Genomic DNA, 25,402 nt, shown 5'->3' on the forward strand with positions numbered 1-25,402 from the left:
GAGTTCAAACAGCAGTCAACTTACTCTCAGGGACCCGGACTTCACGTGGAACAGGGATGGTGGGACTGTTGTCATTCAGGTCTACGATGATCACAGTGAGAGTGGCAGAACCTGCTAACCGAGGACTACCTCTGTCCGTTGCCATAATAACCAGGCTGGAGACACAACAACAAAATTAAGAGTCCGAGTCTGGACATTCTCACAGACTATTTTTATGCTGACGGGAAAGAAATTTAAGACGTTTTAAAGTGCAAACTCCAATAATAATCAAACAAAGATATTATTTCAGGGAATATAAAAGTTTTGACCGCATCGATGGAACTGCCTCTACAGAAGTGTCATTCCGTCAATAAATACATTGGCATCCTGTGTGGAATGTAGCTATTTAAAATTAAAAAGACATTACTTTTCAATCACTTCTGTTTAAGGATAAAGAAGGGAAAAGGAAATGATCTAAACTGCTATAAAAGCAGATGGAAGAACTTAGTACTTGGTCTGTGTCCAGATCTCTCTGTCCATGATGGCAGCGGTGGATATACTGCCTGTGACAGGGTCGATCTTGAAGAGGCCGCTCATGGACGATGACCTTATGGAGTAGGTCACCTGCCCGTTCTGACCCTGGTCCAGGTCATTCGCCAACACCTGAGGAAATTACCGGTGAAATTGGCAATGAAAATACAGACAGATTCGCAACAGCTGCTCGAGCGTAGCATGAACCTCTAAGCAATGTTGGGCTTGGAACTCAAATTATTTAGAAGAAAAAAAGTTGAAAAAGGGAATTGGTTGTGGCTATGTGGGACAGCTGAGCCTATATTCTCACCATGGACAATGAAAACATTGTGGGAAACGCAAAGGAAACTCTTTTGGCTTGCACTGAAAATATGCTGTATTTAGGCCAAGGGATGTTGTACTCCACAGCTTTTATGAAGACTCAACCACAGAGAAAACAAATGGGAGATTACTGTACCTGAATGATAGGATGATCATAGCCCTGGGCCTCACGAACATAAGCAACGTAATTGTGAAGTTGAAAGCGTGGTAAGTTGTCATTGACATCCTGTAGGAGAAGGTTAACGGCCACGAAGGAACTGGAGGATGCGGTTTCAGCCTTGACCACCAGGCGGAGTCGTGGGGTCTCCTCAAAGTCCAGACCTTTGGAGCTTTCTACCCAAATCTCACCTAAATAAGGAATGTATTATGACTAATACTGAAACATCCTTCCCCTTTAGAAAGACTACTATCACAATAAGTTCATGCAATGACTTCGATTACCTGTGTGGGGGCTGATGCTAAAGGACTGCTGCTTGTTGCCACTGAAAATGCTGTAGTTGATGCCACTGCTAGATCCATCAGGATAGTGAGCCTGTATCTGAACAACTGCTGTACCTATAAGAAAAAAAGACCTTTATTGATAAAAAGGAATTTTTCCATCAACTTGGCATGTATGAAAGGTTTAGTGATGCACATTATGTCATTACCATATCGGTTAACGTCTGATGTTTTATTATCTCAGTCAATATTGGATATTTAATCATGCATCTCATTTCCCTTAGTTTTATATTTAGATGACTTTTGCCAACATCTAACACTCACAATAAATTAATAACACTGCTGAATGTAGTCTTTAGCAAACCTCAAAATTAATATCCATTTTTCATACTGTACACTGAAATATCGTGATGCCTAAATTCACTTGTAGCATTTAAAACGAACTGATTTTAGATGCTACCGTTTTATTTTTTAATTATATAGCAGCCAAAAATGTGTTAATATTGCTGCATTCTATTCTAAACTAGACATTCATATCCAATTTTGGCAGACGCTTTTACCCAAAGCGACTTAAACTGCATGCAAGGTATATATTTTATCAGCTCATGCATTTCCTGTTAATCGAACCCATGACCTTGGTGTTGCTAGCGCTATGCTCTACAGTTTGAGCTACAGGAATATCAGTTGCATATCACTGATGTACAGGGTCATTATCAAACCTTTAGCAGTATTCTCCTGCAGGCTGACATCCCTGGTGTTGCGAGCGAAGCGGATGCCCTGGTAACTCTGCTCTCTGATGTACACGATCACAACTCCCAGAGAGGACTGCGATGGGTTACCCTGATCCATGGCCTCCACAATGAGGGTCCGCTGGCTCTGGGTCATCGTGTGGAGCTTTTCGGTGGCCTGGATGTCCCCAGTCAAGGAGTTTATGGTGAAGCCTTTGACAGGATTCGCAAACCGATAAAATACAGATCCATTTGCACCGAAGTCTTTATCTTCAGCTCTCATGGTGGCCAGCACCTTGTGGTTGGAGAGACTACTGCTGGACACATTGATGATGAGCGGGTCTGTGATGAAGAAGGGGGCGTTGTCGTTTACATCTAAGATGTGGACGGTGACTTCAGCAGAGGTGTTACGGGGGTTGGAGGCTGAGGAGTCCATGGCGTAGACTTTGAAACTGTAGGAGGCCACTTTTTCTCGGTCAAGGGCTGCTGCTGTAATAATGCGACCTGTGTATTGGTCCACAATGAACATACCTCTGGATTCGTGGCTCAGGAAGTAGACAACCTGACTGTTGGACCCTTCGTCCTTGTCAGAGGCTGAAACCTCCAGAACAAGAGACCCTTCTGATGCATCTTCTGATACCTCCACTGAGTAGCTGCTGCTGGGGAACACTGGGCTGTTGTCATTCAGGTCCAAGACACTGATGTCCAAAGTGACAGTGCTGGTGAGGGATGGCATTCCTTGATCTTGTGCCTCCACGGTGAGGGTGTACTTTGCTTTGGACTCTCGGTCCAAAGGCCTGGAAGTGGACAGCACACCTGATTTCCTGTCCAGGTGGAAATCACCAAAATGGTCTCCGTCTGAGGAAAGAAAGTTATGAAAATAACATTGTCATCTGGCCTGTTAGTGTAATAAAACAATATTAATCAATTTCATTAATGCTGACCAATGAAGGGTGCAATGTATATATATATATATATATATATATATCAATTTATTATTCAATGCAATATAATACACAAATAATTTTTTTTTTATGTAAGAGGAATAAATAAAACTTCTTTCCAAAATTGGGCAGAGAACCACCATCTCTGGCATAAACTGTTTATGAGAGAGAGGTTATAAACTGGCTAAACAAATGCGTGCACAACCGTGACATGACATTGGCAGAAACACAAAACTTCAATCTATGCTCTTAAAAGCATATCATTCTCTGTTGCAATTAAGCGACTGTGTTTTATCTGAAGCACCTGTCACAGCATAAACCCCTTGGGCTTCCCTGTCCAAAGCCTTGGTGGTTGTTATGACTCCTGTCACCGGTTGAATACTGAAATCATCTCCTACAATACTTCCATATGTCACAATTCCATTGGTCCCTAAGAAAAACAGGATAAAGACATTATAAGAGATGAATCTACACAGTTTTCTTGAATGTAAGTCCAAAATATCATGTCTGTGAAAAGCCCATCATTCTTAAGAGGCTGTGTTCACTTTGCACAATGGACTTTTCTCACGGAATGGGTAAACACGTGGCGCACCCTGTTTTTATTTGCTTGTAGTTAATACCGCTGTCTAAGCAGTTGGTCTCAATCGCCCTCCCCCTGGTCCTTGGATGGCAGATCGCGTGCAAGAGGCGAGCAATCTGGCAGAGTGTCACCTGTTTACCTCGCTAATTGTTCATGGAGAGAAAGTTTATGATCCTTCTGTTTTATTTGCCCCTGAGTAAGTCCAAGAGAATGCAGCGCTCCCTTTCCACAACCCCCCCTCCCCCCTCGGCCTGGCACCAATTAAAACCACACACTTTTATTTGTGATGGGTTTGGCTGTGGTATCCAGTGTTTTCAGAGAAATGTTAGACAAACATTCGTGTCACTTTTAAAGAGAACGGTGTGACCACCGCCAACCTCAGAAGGTGGAAATGAACTCTTCTCAGTCAATGCGTGCGTTCACAGACAGTACCGTTTAGCATCACATCATCAAGTATATGAGCCATTGAGTGGCAGAGATACAGAAGAATGTAAACAAAATTATTAGGGCTGCCCATTTACTGTTAATTTAGTGTGATTCATTAAATAAATAACATAATGTGATACAAAATTAATGTAATTAATCATGCTCCTGACTCAGATGTACATTCCACACAGGATTTTCCTACCATCAATTCAAGATTAAAGTACCAAAGTTTTTGTGAGTCCACAGCTAATGTGTACCTTGCCAAACCACATTTACAGGGAGCATGTTGCACAGAATAAGTAAAGGAGACATTTGTACAAAACATGTTCTTGTTTGGAATCAGCTACATAGCAAGATGTTTTGTTGAACTACTTTTACATTTGACACGCCATCTTATAAATGTGGCACTCATGATGTAGTCTACATTTATACATAGCAGTGTTGTTTTTGTTAACTAAAAATACAACTAAAAATTCAAAAAAATGTTTTTGTTATCGAAATAAAGCTAAAATAAAATAAAATATAAATATTAGAGGAAATAAAATTTACTGAAAAAAATCCCCAAAATTAGAAATGTTGCCCTTACCAAGTAACTGAACTAATTACTAAAACTAAACTGAAATAAAATACAGCTAAATAGAATTATAAAAAAGAATTAAAATGATTAAAGCACAAAACAAAACATTAATACAAACTAAAATGAAACTGAAATCTGAAAACTAAAAAAATCTAATTCAAACTAACCCTTTGACGCGTACGATCACACCGGTGTGATCAGTCTTGGCTTAAATACTATAACAGGAAATATAAATAAATAATACTAAAATGTCACTAAAATTATGCTTATAAACTGTGAATCAACAACCCTTTAGTCAACCCCATTGAATATTTAATTTGTATTAATTAACCATTATTTTCTAAATTCAATTTCAATATTTATAATTAAATAAATTTTTTTAGGCGTTTTTGCCGTTTATTATGACAGGACAGTATTTAGACAAGAAGCAAGAGAGGGTGGGAGAGAGAGAGGGGGAACGGAATTGGGAAAGGTCCGCGGGTCGGGACTTGAACTCGGGACGCCCGAAGCGCAACAATGCTATATGTCGGCACGCTGCCCACAAGGCTATTGGCGCCAACATATAAATGACTTTTCATTCAAATGAAAGGCATTATATTAATTAAAATGAATAAAATATTGCTTAATATAATTAAAAAATAATAAAATATGCTTCATTAATATTATAAATACACCACCAGTGGTCCTTATACAACATAACTGCCATGTTTATATGTTAGACATATATAGGAGTGTACTTTACCTTGGTCCAAATCAGAAGCTGAAACCACAAGCACAGTAGTTCCTGGAGGCTGATTCTCTGCAATAAAAGCTTCATATTCACTTTCCTCAAAGTATGGCACCTCATCATTTACGTCAATCACCTGGATTGACAGTAACTGGGAGCTGCTGTGCTGTTGTAAACCGTGGTCTTCTGCCACTATGGTCAGGTTGTAGAGGTCTTGCTCTTCACGGTCAATTGGTCTAAGAATAGACAAAGACCCTACAGGGGAAATAAGCAAAAGTGTTAGGCTACCATATGATGAATGTAACAAGCATAGTGTCTGGTATTTCTTTTGAGTGATCGCCTGCAGTTTAAACAATTACACAATAATGAAGCCATGATGTAAATTGTTTAAAGCAAAACCACTCGCACTTAAGCAAAGCCTCATTCACACGCTCGCACGACGAATGATTTCCATCTTGTAGCACACTTTGATCTTGCATAAGCAACATCACAGCACGAAAAGTTGACGCCTTTCTGTTGTGTTAAAAATGAGTGGAAGTCATGCGACGTATTCAAAAATTACTTTTTTTTCCCAATGCACAGCCCTCCCTACCTGAACACTCGCTGAGGCACTGTAACAGCTCAACTATCTGGCCGCAGTTTATGAGTTTTTTCCACAGCAAACAGAAAGAGCACATAAACAAGCACTCTAGACACGCAACGGCCCGGCCTGCCGTGCCCTGCTCAAATTTGGGGGTGTCAGCTCCCCTGTCGTTAGCCTACCACAAGCGAGCGGTGCTCCTATTGATCCAATCTCAATTTCATGCTTTTAAAGAACCAGACGCAATGATTCAAAGCAGGCTGTAAAGGCGTGATGGGAACTGAGACACTAGAGGGTGTTTTCGTTCTGTTTCGACTTATTTTTCCCTCTCTTCTATCTCCATAACGCTGAGCTAACATGCCTCTGAGGTCTTAATCTGGTAAGAATTAGAAGCTTGAATATTTTCAGACAATTTGACTCCTCACCAGTCATGCTCCGATAACGTAAGGGGAAACTAAGCGGAAGAAAGATAATGTTTTGCTTTTCTATTCTCATATTAATAGTTGAAGGCATTCATAATGAGCTTCCCAAGCAAGTGAGCGTTTGTGAGATCGGTTTGTCATTTATAAAGCAGACAAATGTTATTTTAAAGAGACAGACCACCTAAAATTGAACATCCTATGATCATTTTCTTAGCCCTGTCATACAAAACCTGTAGGATTACAAAAATTTGGTATGATCTAGCTCCATATTCTAATAAATTCTGGTTAAGTGTGGGTTCCATAAGCATATCAAGGTCCACAATAATGCATGCCGGAACAGAGAAACACAATCTGCTAGTGGTAAAACATGCTGTAAATAGCTACCAGCTGAGTGGTGTGTACTGTCTTACACTCCTGCTTTATGTCATGATGTACTAATGCACAAACACACACACAGATGAGAGAAACTGTTCCGAACTCACAGCACAGGGCAGAATTTCTGGAAATGGATGAGATGTTGAGCTGGTGGTTTTTAGGATTAAGAGAACTAAAGGGCATTTAGAGGATTGCAACTTGGGAGGAGAGGAAAGATGCGAGTCAAGCAGAAATGCAGAATCAAACTGATGGTGCATTTTGCATGCCATGCAATCTTCCACAGAAAAAAAAGGAAGCCATAAGGGTCTGGAAAGACATGAGGGTGAGGAAATGATAGAAATGGAACTAATCCCTTAATGTCCTGTTCACACATCAGTTTAATCATAAGAAGTTTGCTGCAACTGCTGCATGTCCTGATGTTACTGGTGTTTTGAGTAATTGGCCATAGTATTTTAAAATCACTCAAAATTCAAGATGCATCAAATAACAAGGTTTCAAAAGAAGATAAACAAACAAGATGCAAAAATAAGCTTGCACTGCAGTTGTGCTTACCCATCTCAATTTTACATAACTTCCTCACACAATCTGTATGATGTGTAGCATAATTTAATAAAATAAGAGAGAAAAATCACTGTGTTTAAAAACAACGTGTTTAAAATCCGTTGTTTTGTCTTGTGGAATAAATGTAAATATACACCACCGTTCAAAATTTGGGGTCAAGAAGATTTTGTTGTTTTGAAAGAAATTAATTTGAATTAATTCTCTTTTTTGAAAGAAGTTAATTTTAATCCCTGGCTACAGAAGATTTAAATTTCGAATAAATGCTGTTCTTTTTACCTTTGTATTCATCAAAGAATCCTGAAAAATGTATCACTGTTTACACAAAAATATTAAGCAGCACAAATGTTTTAAACCTCGATAATAATAAGAAATGCTTCTTCGGCACCAAATCAGCATATTAGAATGATTTCTGAAGGACAAAGTGACACTAATGACTGGAGTATTAGCTGCTGAAAATTCAGCTTTGTCATAACAGAAATAAATTACATTTCTAAATATTTTGAAATGAAAAACAATTACAAAAAATTACTGCCATTACTAAAGTTAATAATATTTCGGAATACTACTATTTTTTACTCTATTTTTGATTAAATAAATACAACCTTGGTGCCTTGGAAATCTTACTGACCACAAACTTTTCATTGGTAGTGTATATTTTGTCAAATAGCTTTATCGGGGCTTCCATTAAAAAAATTAAATTTTTTATTATCACATTTTATTTAAATTTAGAGCATAAATATATAGTGAACATCAAGAATTTAATTCAGATTGAGCTGTTGATTGGTTTACCTGTATCTGGGTTAAGGCTGAATTTTCCTCCAGTGTTGCCGCTCTGGATACGATACGTCACACGTCCGTTCTCTCCCTGGTCTGCATCTGCAGCCATGACATAGACCACAACAAAGCCCACAGGCTGGTCCTCCATCACACTCACCACAGACGGTGAGATGAACACAGGGTCGTTATCATTCACGTCAGTGACAAATATGCGGGCTGTGACCGTCCCACGGCGCCGCTGACCGACATCGGGGGCCGAATCCATCGCCTGAACCACCAAGAGTAGTGAAGAGGTCCTCTCATGATCCAACATCATTCCCAGAGAAAGAACTCCTGTGGTTGGATCCAGGAACAGGAGATCTGGAACGTTTGGCCACTGCTGCAGGATGGAGTAGTGTACTTCACTGTTGGGTCCGCTTCCGTCTTTATCAATGGCCTGGAAGGTGTAGATAGATGATCCAGGATCGGTGTTCTCAGGGACGACTATGATAATGGGGTCTTCGGGAAACTCGGGAGCATGATCGTTGCTGTCCTGGACATCGATTACCAATGTAACAAAGTGACTTTTAGGGAGAGGCATGGAGAAGTCATCAACCTCAATCTGGAGAGTGTATCGAGGAGCTTTTTCGAAATCAAGCTCACGGGCCAGGTAAACATCACCCGTCTGGCGGTCTACCACAAAGGTGCCGTCGCAGTCGGTGCCTCCCACCACAGTATACGTGACCTGGCCTACTTCAGGAAGAGTCTGAGAATCAGGTGAACGAACAGATCCCACGATTGAGCCGGGTTTAGCTCCCTCTACTGAATTCAACGTTATTGGAATCATTACTTAAAATAAAATATTAAAAACCTATTTCAGCAACATAAGCTAAATAAGAATCATTCATATTTTCTTTTACTTTACATAATTTTGTTCGTTTATTGTATGAAAGTAAACAAAAAATATCCTATATTTTTTATTACCATAAAATACTAGTCTTACATTAGTTTTTTTATTTTATTATTTGATTTGTCTTATAATTAATTTTAAACTACATATCAGAACAGACTTGTAACCCATTTTTAAACTGCATCCTGCAAGTTGCCTGTTAATGAAATACACCAGAACAGAAACATACTGCAGCCCACATTTTCTTCTCTTTTTACAGGGAATGAAAACTTTTTTGGGGGCTTTTACAAGCTCAAACAACAAACCTGCTAGCATTAATCAGAGTTAATTTGATAGGTCTGTGACTGCCAGGAAAAATAATACTGGATTAAAGTAAACATAATCATAATAGGAAACTGTTAGAACATTCAAATGTGCAAATATTCTTAATAAAAATACAGAATCCTCATAGATGACTCAGAAACACTTCAAAGCAAAATAACCTTGCTTCCTAATATGGAAGCCTGCGGTTTCTCTTATGATAGTTATGAGAGACTGTGTATGTGTGTGCGTGCACAGAAAGAGAGACAGACACAGAGATAGAATGATGGAAACAAACATTTAGATAAAGAAAGACACATATACAAACACAGCACATGCGAGACACTAAACCTCAAAACCTATGCGTTAGAACTCAAACAAGTTTGAAAATAAAAGTATGCACTACAACACAGGTGCTCATGAAAAACCTATTATTTTTTGTACTATGATTAAATCATCATTATGCACCAGGGTGATTAGTATATTGGCAGTAACGAGATTCTTGAGGCCAAGTCTTCTAATGAAACATAATAGGACAGAGGGGTAATTAATCCCACATTAAGCGGTAAATGACATGTTCCAACAAAAGATCTAAAAGCTCTTTTATTCTAATTAGATATCAATTATGAACTTTATTATTTGTCTTGGCACATCCATAACAATATTGAATCGTTATACAGCATAAATGTGTTTTCCAGGCATTTGCACGCTGGAATTTACTACTGTCGCTGTCCGTTGTGTCTGTTTCCACTCCGTTGACTCGTTTGAGAAATATTAATTTGATCACTGGGGTATTTCACAAGGAGTTTTCTGTTCTTCAAAGGGCTACTGAACTGTATTACGAGGCTTTGACGCAGCATAGCAGAAAGCACAGCTGGCACTTGTATCGGTGCAGCTGGGAGTCGGTCACTCCTACTTTGAGTGTTTTACACCGTAATATCACGCTTAAAATGTTGCAGACAGCAACGGAAAAATCGGGAAAAAAAGTCTAGGTTAAGACATTCATCTTTGAGCACCTAAAATTAGCCAGCTGAGAGTATTTTTCCCGGCATTGCTTGGGGAAGGTTACAAGACTTGGACTAGGAGAGATGAGTTGGCTATGGAAATTTGCAATGCAAGAATGTAAGCCTTGATTAGGCCAACTAGATCATTTCATATTTCCTTTGCATGATGTTTAACCTGAAAGCAGATGTAAACGGATCCATTCCTGTAGAGGATAATTTACAAGTTCATATTTTCATATAACAGTATTAAATAAATCATTTTGCATATTATGAAAAGGTGATGAGTAGATCCATGTGGCGGAAGGAGTTATTTTTAACTGATATGACCAAAGACCTTTGTGTTAACTTCAATTTTTGAAGGTTTATAGCCACAACTAATCAAGGCACAATATACATTGTTAGGAAATTTGTCAGGAAACCTGCCAAAGAATGAGGGTCCAGAAAGGCTGAAGGCGTTTTACTGCTCAGATGTTTATTCCATCTGTCATCCAGTGGATTTAATTTGCATGATTTAGAATGGTTAACAGACTCTAGGTGTATCTCAACCTAGTCACTGTTTCATCTGACCTCAATTTTCAATGTTATGGTGGAGCTCTGAGGAGGTGAACCTCGGTCCGAAGCCAGAACGATGAAATTATACTCAGGACGCTCTGAATGGCTCAAAGGGGAAGAGGAGCGCAGCTCTCCGGTGTTTGGGTTCAGTGTGAAACGTTCGGCTCTGGGACCTACAGCAAAGACAGGATGGAACGGGTCAGGTTTGTGTGCATCAGCGTGATAAAGAATGATTGGATTGACCATTTTTCTACTGTAGAAAGTGTGCATGACTTCAGTGTTGATCCCATCTGGATTTGATTTACAGATAAATTACAGAATGAAATAGTTATGTGTCAAATTCAGTAAATGTGTTACAAAACATATTTAATGATCTCACACGTCAACACATTACCTTCTACACTTCACGTCATGCTGTCTGAGCTATGATGAATAGCAGAATATTATGGCATGGGTCAGGTATGATATATTTTTGGTACCAGTATACGGTTTTAGTATCAATATCAGTGCAAGCCTAACAACAAACTAAATCTTATATTTTTTAATTAAATCAGAAGTTTCCTGTTCATTGTTGACAGACAATATGCTTTGCATCTGGTTTCGACACACTGTAAGACATCAAAACAACAGGTTTTGATTCAATGCATCTTTCTTACCAGACATGGAGTAGAAAATAGTTCCATTTTCTCCTTCATCAGGGTCTTTTGCATGAATGGTTCCCAGAAGAAATCCAGATGGCTGACCTTCTAACGCCTGTACAGAGATTTCAGTTAACACTTTTATCAGTACAGCTCACTTCTGTATATTAAATCGGTATCATTTTTCCTCTGTAAAATCTTTGTAGAATTTTTAGAATATACAATATTTCATTCAAGAGTTTTGTAAACATTTTAATGGTTTTGGATGCTTCTTATTTTCTTATGGATGCTTCTTAGTTTCTTATGCTCACCCAGGCTGCATTTTTTTGATCAAAAATACATTAAAACAGTAATATTGTGAAATATTATTACAATTTAACTGTTTTCTGTTTGAAAATACTTAATCCTGTGATGTCAAAGCTGAAATTTCATCAGCCATAACTCCAATCTTCAGTGTCACATGAGCCTCCAGAAATCAGTCTAATATTCTTAATGACCCCAAAATCAGAGTTTTATTGCTTTTAGTCCATGTTTATTATCCATGACGTGTGAACACTTTGACGAAGCTAACCTGTAGCACATATACTGTGCGCATTTAAAATGTACAGTCTTTCTCCTCTGGAAGACATAGCTTTGAGATTTATGAAGCTAATATTATATCTCATACCTGCAGCAAGAGCTCTCTTCCTGCATGGCTGAAGGAGGGCGCATTATCATTCTCATCCAGAACCGCGATGAAAGCAGTGCCTGTAGCACTGCGGGGAGGGTTCCCTCCATCCTGAGCCACCACCATGAGCTGGTAGCTGGACTGAAGTTCACGGTCGAGGGAAAGTTTTGTGCTTATCTCACCTTTAAAAGAACAGAACAGATGGAAAAACAGAGAGAGAGAGAGTAAGACAAACTATTTTATTGCACTATTTCATCTGTGGCAGAAGGCACAGATGGTACATCCTGACTTCCCCAAGAAGAACCCCCACAGTTAGCAATAGCATGGTGCCAGAAGTCTGGAGCTGTGTGTGATGGCTAGTATGTTCAACAGCTCCACATTAGGGATGGGTCAGAACAGTCAAATAGTCATTCGATAACGGACTATGGGTTCACTGAGGTTGGCTAGTTTGCATATTTAGATTTCTACAGTTTTTAAAAATTGCAGATTTTCATGTTTTCCTGTCAAAATGTCTAAGAGAGAATGCTAACAAGAAGTCAGAATAACATTGTTTTTGTGAGGACTGTGATAGCTTTCTGAAATTAAAGGTTATAGTAATTATTTTACCCATTTGTTGAATATCTGTCAGTTTGTATGCTAACAATCAGTAACTGTCAGACTATCAGCATGACAAATCTCTCTTTGGAAAGATGTTACTCTACATTCAAACTAAAAAATTTACCACCTTCAAAATCAGACTTCAAATTCCTTTATTTGAGTAATATTCTCTATTTTTAGTGAGGACTGAAAGCTTGGTTATAGTTGGAGTATTTTGCATTTTGAATATCTGTCAGTTAGCATGCTAACAATCAGTAAATGTCAGACTATCAACACACTAAAACTGAAACTAAAGCTGCTACACAAAATTCACAAGTTCACCACCTACAAAATTACAATTGCAGTTGAAATCACTTGGTTTGAGCAATGTTCCACATTTTTGTGAGGAGTGTGAAAGCTTGGTTATAGTTATTTAGCCTATTTATTTGTTGACAATCTGTCAGTTAGCATGCTAGCAATAAGTAAATTTAAAAATATGAGCACACTAAAAATCTATTTGGAATTTCTACTCTAAATTTAAATTCTAAAATTAATATCCATCAAAATTAATACAATTACCCTCAAACTTCTAATTACTTGCCTTTTTTGTAAGAACTATAAAAGCTTGGTGTTACTTAGCCTATTTATGTGCTAAATATCTTAGCAATAAGACATATAATGAACATGACATGAAACCAGTCAACCAGAAACCAGTCAACAACTCCGTGCCCACCTCCGTCTGTCAGTGGATCAACAGCTTCCTGACAGACAGGCAGCAGCTAGTGAGGCTGGGAAAATACACATCCAGCACTTCTGATTCTGATTCTGATTCTTATATAGTGCTTCCTTAAGACCAACTAGACTGACTAATTCATAAACAACTCACCAACTAGTCAATTTTCAAAATACATAGTTTTGCACATCCCTACTCTATACACACAAAGATAATACCACTAGACTTGTCTAGGTGCCAAGCTGATCTTGTCATTCCGAGTCATTTTGGTCTGTTAGACTGCAGCCATATTTGAAGCTCACCTGTGTGGGAGTTGATTTGGAAGTGGCGATTCAGATGGAGCAGGCGGTAGCTCAGCCGACCGTTGAGACCAGCATCCCGATCGCTGGCAGACACCCGGCCGAAGCCAGTGCCTGCCGGCAAGTTCTCGCGCACTGCCAGGAACGCTCTCTCTTGGATAAACCGAGGGGTGTTGTCATTTTCATCCATCACTGACACGCGCACTGTAGCGCTACCCGTCTTCTTCAGCTGTCCGTTGCCTGATGTGGCCAGTACAGTGAGCAGGTACATCTCCTTGGCTTCTCTGTCCAGGGCACTTTTCACGAACAGCCAGCCGCTGTCAGACACAATGCCAAACCCTGCAGCGTCACCGTCTGGGTGCAGGTGGTAGGCTAGTGGGGCGGAAGACGTAGAAGACGGCCCAGGGGTGATGCCACCATCTCGGTTTACAGCTCGTACCTGCAGGAAGCGAGTGTTGAGAGGTGTGCTTTCCTTCAGTTCTACTCGGTACGTGAGACTATCGAACACAGGGCCTTGGCCATTCTCTGCTTGCACGTGGATGACCAGGGTGAAGGTAGAACTTAGCTGAGGTGCTCCGCTATCTTTAGCAATCACCTGCAGGTCATAGCGAGGCATGGTCTCGTACGACAAACTGCCAATCAGGCGGATTTGTCCACTGTTGCGATCAATGCTGAAGGTTCTCTGGGCACCGCCGGTGAACAGGTCAAAACTCAGAAGACCATTGGGTCCAGAATCATGATCTTCTGCTTGGACCTTATACACCACTGTACCCATCCGGGTGTCTTCAGGTAGAATCAGTGACTCGGAAGATGAGGGCAAGAAGACGGGCGCATTGTCGTTGACGTCAGACACTGTAATTCGTACCCTAGTCTGGCCAAAGGCCGGGGGGTTACCGCAGTGCGCCTGGACTTCCAGATTCAAGCTGGGTTGGGCCTCGTGATCCAGAGGCAAGCTCGTTCTCAAAGCCCCAGTCTCCGAATCAATAGTGAAGTAGCCCGTGGGGTCACCAGAACTAATAGTGTAGGAGATATCCTTCGAGACACCTGAGTAGAAAGAGGCAAATGGCCAGAGACCCATTACTTCACAGTGTAGGACGAAAACAAAGACAAAGAGTTATTTTTCAACACATGAGACCAGAATTTAGTGCTTCATATATCCAAAGCAAATTGTTAAAAAACTAAGCGGTTAAAAACAGAATCAATGATTAATGTCGATTGTAAATGAGGTGTGTACAGTGGTTCCATGCATATTTGTACAAGTGGTGCACCATGGAGAATAAAAGCCAGAAGACGTCTTTCAGCACACTTGAACGCAGTCCAATGTGACTGATAAATGTGGGTACACACTGAAGTCTGGTTTATGTGTTGAATAGGGATTTGTGTCCAAAGGGGGGAATAAAAAACCTCTGAGATTAGCTCACCCACCGTTCTTAGTGCTGGCCCGCACAACGCCAACTTGTGTTCCACGCAGGGCATCCTCAGAGACCACGAAGAAGTACTGAGCTTGCTCAAACACAGGGGGGGCGACCAGTCCTGCCACTATGCTGATGTTGACCCTGGCATTGACTGGAGCAGTAAGGCCCCCACCATCTTGGGCTGAGACCACCATCGTAATGACTGAGTTTGCCTTTCCATGTAGAGCGCGTGACAGTGAAATCACTCCTGAGAAAATGCACACCCAGAAGAAATATTTTCATTAGGTTTAGAGGTATCAGAATACATCAAGACACAAAGCACAATATCTCTTCATCCTATACACACACCCACACGCTACCATTCAAGTTTGGGATCAGTACAATTAAAAAAAGTAAAGAAAATAATACTTTTATTATTTTCTGGCGTAATAGTTGCTGAAAATTCAGCTTTGCCATCATTTGCCATTAAAATATAAAACAGTTATTTTAAATTGTAATAATACTGCTGTTATTACTGTGTTTTTGATCTAGTAAATGCAGCCTTGTTAAGTACAAGACTTATTTTAAAACATTTTAAAATACCAACCTTTAAAATTTTGAATGGTAGTGTGTATTCACACATACACACCAACTAAAAATACATCCAAGCTATTAATAACTAAAATGAATGTGTACTTAATAGTCTCACCAGTATCTTTGTTGAGGGTGAAGAAAGGTGAGCTCCCTCCAGGTACAGTACGATATGTCACTTTGCCGTTATCTCCTGTATCTGGATCGTGAGCAGTCACCTTCAGGACGGAGGTTCCTGGGGTGCTCTGCGTACTCAGGCTCACTGCATAGTTCAGAGGGTAGAACGCTGGTCGATTGTCATTTATGTCTATCAGGTCCACACGCACATAGGCCACTGAACTCAGTCCACCCTAGAAAAACACAGCCAAGATTAAATGTTCTTTAATGGTCATTAAAGATTGAACCGATATGAACATACAACAAAATCTAACTAGATAATAATACAACCAACTGATGAAGGCTCCATAGCCTTAAAAGACACAGGAAACATTCACAATTGACTAGAGTAACTATAGACAAAATATTTGGATTAAAATTTGCAAGAAACACTGAAACATTTCAAAGGCTACATCTAGGGAGGAAATAGATTGGTTATATTCCCTGTAGAGAACTGCAATCTGTCAAGGGCACAGTGTACATGTGGGATACGGTTCTTGCTGCTAAACATCTTGCCCGCCTGGCATCCCATATGGAGCAAATGGCATGTCAGGAAAAGCCTCAACTTATTAAATATTACAAGCTGATGCTCTTTAGGGCCCAGCTGCCCTTGATTGCTTTAATGTGTCTCCTGAAATTTCCTTTCTTTGACGCCTGGCGCTTCAAAGTATTACTTAGGCACAGGATGCTAAACCGCTACTGAAGAATTACTATGCAGGCAATTTTTTCCTCACTGGCTTCCTAAACAGACAATATTTGATGCACTTCTGAAAATAATCCAGTCACAGTTGATGTTACAATTGAATTGGTGAGGGATGTGGTTGCTGGGAATCACTGGACACTCACCCCATCCACAGCTGTGACGGTGAAGTCGTAGTTGGTTGGTCCCTGGTCACGATCCAAGCTGGTGGTAGTACAGATCTGTCCATTGTGCTTGCCAACGGTGAACTGAGACGGGGTCACACTGCCTGGACCAGAGCCCAGAGAGTAGGAGATGGAGCCAAAAGAGCCACCATCCGCATCAGTAGCTGTAACCTGGAAGAGAAGAGAACACATTAGATTAATGTTTAGCCAAATGTCCCGAAAAGCTTAAGGAGAGAAGCCAGGCACTTTCAGTGTTTGGGACCAAGTTTCAATGGTATTTAATCAAAGGTCCTGAAATTTATTTATGTTAAACAGTGATTGTCTTTATACTGAACAGGAATAATTATGTATGAATTGATATCCAACCAGCAGTAGATTACTTTTTGTGGGTAGGCTGAGTGAAAAAAACAAAACAAAGAAATCTCAATATTTTCATCCTTTTTTTATCACATCCGATATCAATATTTATATGCAATATGCGTTTGCCCTGAAATCATTCAGAATCATGATAATTTTTCAATGGTTTCATATAAACAATCATTTTTAAACAAACTGTTGCCAAATAATATCAAGGCATGTTTACAATGTTGTTTTTTTTGTCAATATATATATTAATAATAATAAATTATATTTATATATTTAAATATACCAATACGATAATACTTTGAAAATAAATCAATACAGTATTTACCAACATATATTTTCATGTAAAACATTTAGGTACAAATGTAAACAAATTATTGAATCTAAGGTTCATTTAAAACCAGTTAATTAAAACAGCTTGAACTGATTAGAAGAAATGAAACTTAATGGTTGAAACTGAAATGAGACTATATATTAAATATTTAAGTTACGTATATAAATGAGACTAGATATTAAAACATCGGTCAAAATTCATTACTTTCACAAGGAAAGGAGAGATTGTGAAACATAAAGTTATTTGATCTTCAGGAAACGTGTCTAAATAATATGTGCATTGTAATACAATGTTGAATAAAAAAATAAATAAAAGTATATATTAAAAAATGTAAAAATAGTAAAAGTATATTGTGAATATTCAACATACCCTCCAGCTCTAGCTTGAATTTACATTTTTATATTCTTCATTTTATATTTCAACAACACTCAGCACTTTCCTGTCACAAATAAACCTGCGACTCCACTGAGCAATACCACTGAACACATTTATATAACTTGGTTCACAGCCTTTGGCAATCAAACGTTGCTCTGGTGCTCTGCGGCATGTACATATACTGCGGTAAACTAAGAGAGCACATGGAGAGCTCCTCTGCTACACTTGGGTTTGATCAATCAAGCCAAAAGGAGGGAAGCTACTGGCAGCTAGCAGACATAAAGACTTTCACAGCCACAGCGCACAGCTCAAGAGAGAACATCAGACAGATAAACAAATGGAACGAGAGAGAAAGAAAGAAAGACAGAAAGAGACTTGAATAGAGGTGATGACTTTCTTGGAGAAAATGAAATGCCATTCCACGCAAATACGGAAAGTGAAATTACTTTCTATTCAGCTTCTTATTCATCAAATAAAAGGAAAAATCCAGCTTCGGCTGACATTTACCAACTCTCAAACAACATTACACTTCGGCCATGGGCCGTCTGGAGTGGATGATGGCTGAAACTGTGCAAACAGATCCTGAATGACATTGAGATGAGGGTATCCGAGTCTGAGATCGGGTTCTGCCAGAGGCCGTGGAGCAAGTGTTGGAAAAATAATCATCATGAAGACGAGAAGTCTCAGCCCACAGCGGAGAGATGTTCCACATTTTAACCATCCAAGCCCCTGAAGCAAACCCTGATATTTTACAACCGAGCAGGGGGGGCACAATATTCATAAACACCACACTACCTATCTTTATTCCCCTCATGCTAGCTTGACAGAAGTTGGACGCCTGAGGCCTGAACAGCGAGAGCTTGAGGTAACAAACCGTGGAAGGGGCGCTTTGACCAAGGATCTGCTTCATGGACAAAGCCATTTTCCATAAAAGCCTGGCTTGGGCAGAGAAAGCTGGGAAATGTCTGGGGGACTTGTGGGTCTCAATGTAGTCCAACTAAAGAGCTCCAAAGCAGCACTGTAAGATAAAAATTTCCTCTTGGTCACAGAGCTGCTCGAACAGAAAAGGAAGCATGTTGGTCACAATAAGAAATCATGTATTTATTACTGTACTCAACAAGCCATCTTTAAAACATCGGTCAGGTTGACTATATGTATGGTACATGAAATAAGTCGATGGGAAACAATCGGTATTAAGCGCATAAAAGCTTCAAAGGTAGAAGACTGAAACCAGAAGTGGGATTGAGTTTCTTTTCCCATCTCGCCAACAAAAAGGATTTAAATAAAGTGGCTTCTCAAAAATGGGGAGAAACCCAAGCTCATAATTTTTAGAGTGTGTTTGAATATGTGGTGAGATGCCAGTAATCATGATGACTGATTGAATGATTGTCTTTTTGGGTCCTGAGGGGGCACCTAAAATGCATGCAAACACAAAAATACGCATATACGTGTTCACACACACACACACAGGAGCCGAGGGATTTGGGGATGTACTGTTCAAGAACTGGGTTGCCTTTGCCAGTACAATAACAGTTCATAAGAAGTTTAGTGGAATCTCAATCTTGACTGAATCATAAGTGGGTCAAAGTGTGCTTGCACTGTTTTCTCGAAATCTCTGCTAAATCCTCTGTGCTTTTCCTCACCTTAACTCATGAAGACACGTAGACTCAGACACACCAACAGCACACAAGAGCTAGACGACCTCAAAAACTGAATTTCACCCCAATAAATTTCTTAACTCATCTCAAAAGTTATAAACACTACATCACAGTTGTTTAAAAAAGCTAAAATGTGTCATTTCTGCACCACTGACGTGAATTCCAAACATTTGAACACATTCTCTCCGTCTTACATTGGTTGGACAAACCGATAGTCCCGCCCCCAAACTCAAACCATTGGTTGAGCCAATGTTTCTGCCTTGGGATACTCAAACAAACAGAGGTTTGTTTGTGTCACAAGGTGTGAAAGTGAGGCAAGAGTGAGTGAGGACACTGGACACATTTTGGAGCTCTAACGGTTCCCTCATCTCTCTCTCCTTGTGCGAGCGAAAGATGCGAACCACCCTGAGCGAGCCAAGTGAGACTTTGGCTGGTCGAACTGTTACTGAGAAACAAGCCAAAGGAATCCAATGCTAACTTGTAGAGTTTTGTGGTTCACCCACCATTCCTCTTGACTCCTTTTTTTGGGGAGAAAAAGAAACATTCAAGTAAGCGAATATAAGATTAATAGGGAGAAAGAATAAGGTTGTCCAGTTCTTGTTAGTTTTTGCTAATGCAATGATCTGGTTTCACTGCATTGGGTTTTCTCAAGGCTACACAGCTCATTTAGTGACTAATGTATAACTGAGAGACCTGACTGATGCTTTCCCAAGAAGAACTGCTGTATATGACAACGAAGGTTTTTGATTTGCTAATTGACCACCTTGGAATGAAAATGCACGACTTTTACTTAGATGTCTGTAAAATGTCTTTCGACAAACCAGACTCAAGGTCACCTGTAAGTTGGTCATTTGATCACAATATTGCTTGGTTTTGTGATTGATAGAGGACTGTGAAACTGTTCTGTGGGACAATTTCCATGCAAATGAAATTCAAGATCTATCATCCAACAATGGTACAAGATAAGTAGATTTGCTACATATAGCTCATTTAGCATGCAGAACTGCTTCATTTAATTCTGTGGCACGTTCCCATTCAAACAAACTATCTTACAGCATTCAAGAACAAACCATCTGATCAGGAAGCTTTCACAGCCAAACCAAACACTGTAGTTGACAGAATAGTTTGTGACCTTGCTAACAAGCCAATCAGAGTGTGTCAGACAAATACGCTTTTGCAAAGCCCGTTCTGTACTACTGATCTTCTCAGTGAAGACATCAATAAACATAAAACCAAAGATTACATCAGCCAAACACAGACAAAACCCCCAAATAACAGCGGTACAAGACAGCGAGTTGGTGTAACTTGGCACTGGGGTCATCTGGAGCGACGTTTCTTATACAAACATGACATGGGGAGAGTACAGTGGTGACTTTGCTTAAATAACAAGCAACCCACAGAGTGATCTCACGTAAAAGAGCTCAGTTTCAAACATCTTGCCTTCTTTGCAGCTAATGTCAAGAGCTCTGACCGAAAGAAATAGTTGTTTTTATTTAAATGTTGCACAAACTTGCAGCAAGTTCCACATATGGGAAATGTGGTTAAGTTGGGAACCTATAAAAGGCTAAAACACAATACAGGAACTAACAAATAAAAGTTAAAGAAATAGTTCACTCAAAAATAAAAATAGCTCAATTTCAAAGAAAAGCAGTTAACAACTATAATGTGTCCAATGCAGAGTTTGATGAAAACAGAAAAAGTAACAATGCTAACAGACAAAAGTCCTGACAATATAAGTGATTAAACTTGGCTAAACTTTTAAACAAATAAAATCCTCGCCTATGTAGTAGATTAACAAATTGACAAAAAGTAAGCACCTCACACAACTTTATACATTAACCAAATACATAACCAAACGTTCATTTTTAAAATATCGTCTCTCATTTATTCATTGGGAAGTCTGATTCATTTTAGCTAATTAGATTGTTTGGATGAATCTTTTCAATGAATTAAAGAAAATGATTCACCAGTAAATTTGAGTCACTGGCTAATATTCATGCACAGCATTTTACAATCTTTACTGTGATCAAATAAATGCGTAGTTAAACACTGTACTACACATACAGTACACTATACTGCACTTCAAATCTATCAATGACAAACACGAAACATTAAAGGGGTCATATGATGCTATTTTAAAGATCATTATTTTGTGTATTTGGTGTAACAGAATATGTTGACATGCTTTAATGTTCCAAAAACACTTTATAGAAAATTCTCTAAATATAATATATAGATTGAAATTATTAAATGATGACAAGATTTAAATTTGGGGGTAAACTGACCAACCAAGGCCTCTAGTTTAAAAGTGGTGTTTAAATACAGGTTACTGTCTGAAATCTAGAGTTAATATCAAAAGTCTCTCAGTTTAAGCCACAATATGGCTTTCATATTTTCAATCTGGTGCTATATCTCATTTCATTCCATAGCGGGGAAGATAAGAGATCAAACAGAAAACAGCACATTCTTTTCTCAGAAGGCTACTTACAGACAAAGCCAAGCACACCATAAGCATACTATGCTCCCAATAATTTCAATACAGCATTTTATTGAAGCTATCATTCACATTATATGACTTCAGACAGACAAAAACAGCACACTCATGAACGATTCCCAAACCCACGGGAGGACATGCACAAACAATGACTGATGGACAGATACAAATATGAAAGCAGGGATTGAGTAAAAATAGAGATGGATGGAAGTGTAAAGAGATGTGTGTGACTCACAGACAGTGCTGAAAGGGGACAGAAAGACATGGACTGATATATATTGAAGGACATGCTATGAGTTATTACAGCTGTTTATTGAGCGATCTCTTTCTTTTTCTTCTTGGCATGACTTCAGAGAGCTGAGGAAGAGGGGGAAACGGGATACCTCCTACTACTTTCTGGCCCACTTGACCGGCGGCCGAGTGAAAACCGTACATCCCTTCGGCTCATTACAGCCACAGAGCTGAAGCATCTGACATGTAACACATCTTGCTTCTTTAAGACCGAGACTACAAAAACAAATCTACCAGTGAGCATTCTTTTTTTTATCCATGTTGCAAATTTATTTTATGTGAAAGATCTGAATATCACAGAAACAATTTACATATATTGCAACATTTCCATCCCAAAATTACCACATATTGGTGCAAAATTGGAATGTAAATGGAAGTTGTAGCCTCTAGGGAAACCACAGTGGCTCTTTTATAAAATATAATAAATGACTTGGTGTTTAGAACACCCAGACAAAATGTTATGACTTTTTCTAGTATTGCATATGCTTTATGACTCGGAGCGAAAGGTTATTATTATTTAATAGCAACATGTTTAAAAGCAACCAAATATCTTGAATTATTCAGTCATGTGACTTGTTGAAATTTTTTTTCTTTTTGAAGAAAACAATTTTTTTAGGTATATCTAAGGCTACGTTTAAACTTGTGCGTTTTTGTTTTAAAATGCATAACTTTTGCTACGGTTACGCCATTCGTTTACACTACTCTGGCGTTTTCGAACCTCGAAAATTGAGACTTTTGAAAACACTGCAGACCCCATTTTCGGTTGAAAACTCCAGGGTTGCGTTTCAGTGTAAACGGACCAAAACGAAGACTTTTGAAAATGATGGCGTGGCCGCCATCCAAATAATAGGGCATCTACCTATATATCTATGGTTGTACCTGCATGAATGGTCATGTGACATGCGTTTTCGGTTGTGTAGTGTGGACGGAGATCGTTTCTGAAATGCAGTGAAAACGCCAGTTTAGACCAAGTTCGTTATTAATTTAAAACGCCATTTTAAAACGAAAACGCTCTAGTGTAAACAGGGCCTAAGAGTTTTTTTGATAAATGTTTTCAATATAGTTTAGCAAATACTGAATAAAAACCTCAAGAACCTCAATCAAATGTATATATTTTTGTCTGTCTGTCTATCTATCTATCTATCTATCTATCTATCCTGCCACCTCTGAACTGAAAAGTGCTGGATGGCACACAATAGAATAGCTAATAGTGGTCATTGTGATTAAAGTATAAATGATTACATTTTGGGTTGTGTTTCAGCCAAAACCAGTTGGAACATGTATTGCTTTAATCATTGAAGTGAGTTATGATGTACACTGCCACTGTACTTAATGCACAAATATTCATTAAATTCATCTCATTTTGTATTCCAAAAAGTCATATGGGTTTGAAATGAGATGACGGTGAATAAACGATGACAGAGTTTTCCTTTTTAGCTGAACTATCCCTTTAAATACTGCTGTTTATCACTGTTTTTCTGACAATCACATCTTCCAATAAGCTACCCCGCTGTCAAAACAGCTTACAGCTTGATAAAACATAACAGATTCACTGCATTCACTCATTGCCAAGCATTGCTCAAAAATCACCAATGGACGTCCATTTGGACAAAAACAGCAAATAACATAACACAGACACGTGTTATGAAACATACCAGATGCATTCTCTCTGTAGTGAATTTTTTTATGACGCACTTTCAAGTGGCTGGCAGTAACCCCAAAGGTCACCGTGACCTGTATCTACTGCAACGTTACACCTCAGAACAAGCTTTCAATGGGCGCAATATGGCGCTTTCGTATTGGCAAACATCACTTGTACATATTTCCTTCCTTTGAGTAATGGATCAGCATGACATCATCGGGCACTCCTCCACTCTCCAGATGTCCATTAAAAGGGATCTGCAGTATAATGGGATGCCTGTAAAACATCATATACATGTCAAGATCACTGAGCACTCTAATTATTTCTTCACGCAAGGAAGCTGGGCTCCATCCCGTTACAAGCCGCCCGCCAGGACACAATCATCAGGAAATGTCCAGAAAGAGTCAAAAAAGTCTCGGGTTGAAAGAAGCAGCTGACACGGACTGGTCATGTTTCGCGTTTTTATCAGATGCAGACTGATATTCTGGTAGTCGACCGCAATTTATGTCAGGTATGGTGTAAAGGCCAGAGTTTTGGATGTAAATATTGGGGTTGGAAGAATTTTGAAAGGTGTTGGTTTCTAAAATAACACAGCTTCGAGCTTTTCATCTCTGGCCTTGACGGTGACGGGGAGGGGTAGCAGCAGGTACTTTCGGCTGGGGTAAGGTGCAGATTTTTGGCAGAAGATCACAGAAGGGCCAATTCAGCATAAAGAGGACTAATGACACCAGGAGGACCGGTGCGGAGGGACTATTGAGTATGGTTTCCCCGTTTTCTCTCATGTCTCCATAACTGTGAGTGTTTGTCTTTCATCTGGCCTCCGCAGCTGGAGGCGATTAAGGCATCAAACCATGTATGGAGAAAAGTGATAGATTGGGGATATCAGAGAGGAGAAGCAGAGACAGAGGGGTTAATGGCTGCAAGAGGAGTTATGGGCTCAAAATGGACTCGGGGTAATACTAACTTGATGTGCTTTCAGAGAATGTGACATTCAAATAGATGTTTGAAAATGCATTTGAATAAACACTGATGTGCTGACAATGTCTGCGCAGTTTAGTCAAGAGTTCAAATTAAGACTCAAAAATGAAAATTCTGGCACTAATTATTCTCTCTCATGATGTTCCAAATCCGGAGGCAGTTTTTAGTTTTTCCATTAAACAAAAATATTCTTTTAGCTCTTTCCATACAACGATTTCATAACAAATTCACAACGAGCATGTCCATTAGACTCAACAATATCTTAACTCTTTCCCCGCCATTGACGAGTTATCTCGTCTTTTACAAGAAAGTCTTTCCCCTGCCAAAGACGAGTTTTTGCGCTATTACGCATCTTCTGAATGAGTACAAAACCTCCCGAACAAAAACACACGTGAACAGGACGGAGAAACGAGCGATCTCTTATGTAAACAGATGCATATGAAAAATAATGCGATCATCAGCAATAGATCAGAAAAATGTACAGAGTAAAATGTTGATCCAGGAAGTGGTATATGTCTGTGCAAGCTTTGGAGTTGTTGATGGAAGCGATTTACTGGATTTATGCTTTGATAATCGTACTGAATATTATCCAGATGTAGTTTTTTGATAAAAATGTGATTTTCTCACCTTTTTGCTCA

At 39.3% G+C, this 25,402-nt stretch overlaps 1 protein-coding gene across 1 annotated transcript in view; it reads right to left on the reverse strand.

The window, feature by feature from the left end:
• The window catches only part of LOC107752741 (protocadherin-16-like), a 115,129-nt gene that overhangs the window by 4,652 nt on the left and 85,075 nt on the right, over window positions 1-25,402 (reverse strand). Inside the window, exons 3-18 of the mRNA XM_016568772.1 lie at window positions 16,612-16,800; window positions 15,728-15,959; window positions 15,050-15,286; window positions 13,628-14,668; window positions 12,017-12,198; window positions 11,368-11,464; window positions 10,727-10,884; window positions 9,624-9,672; window positions 7,979-8,794; window positions 5,267-5,506; window positions 3,246-3,371; window positions 1,989-2,855; window positions 1,273-1,386; window positions 968-1,179; window positions 491-642; window positions 25-155 (exon numbers count right to left, since the gene is read on the reverse strand). Of these exons, the coding sequence (XP_016424258.1) occupies window positions 25-155; window positions 491-642; window positions 968-1,179; window positions 1,273-1,386; window positions 1,989-2,855; window positions 3,246-3,371; window positions 5,267-5,506; window positions 7,979-8,794; window positions 9,624-9,672; window positions 10,727-10,884; window positions 11,368-11,464; window positions 12,017-12,198; window positions 13,628-14,668; window positions 15,050-15,286; window positions 15,728-15,959; window positions 16,612-16,800 (4,843 nt within the window). The remainder of the gene's footprint in view (window positions 1-24; window positions 156-490; window positions 643-967; window positions 1,180-1,272; window positions 1,387-1,988; window positions 2,856-3,245; window positions 3,372-5,266; window positions 5,507-7,978; window positions 8,795-9,623; window positions 9,673-10,726; window positions 10,885-11,367; window positions 11,465-12,016; window positions 12,199-13,627; window positions 14,669-15,049; window positions 15,287-15,727; window positions 15,960-16,611; window positions 16,801-25,402) is intronic.

The sequence above is a fragment of the Sinocyclocheilus rhinocerous genome, unplaced genomic scaffold (assembly GCF_001515625.1).
Source record: "Sinocyclocheilus rhinocerous isolate Xijiao unplaced genomic scaffold, SAMN03320098_v1.1 scaffold1965, whole genome shotgun sequence".
Classification (NCBI taxonomy): Eukaryota; Metazoa; Chordata; class Actinopteri; order Cypriniformes; family Cyprinidae; genus Sinocyclocheilus; species Sinocyclocheilus rhinocerous.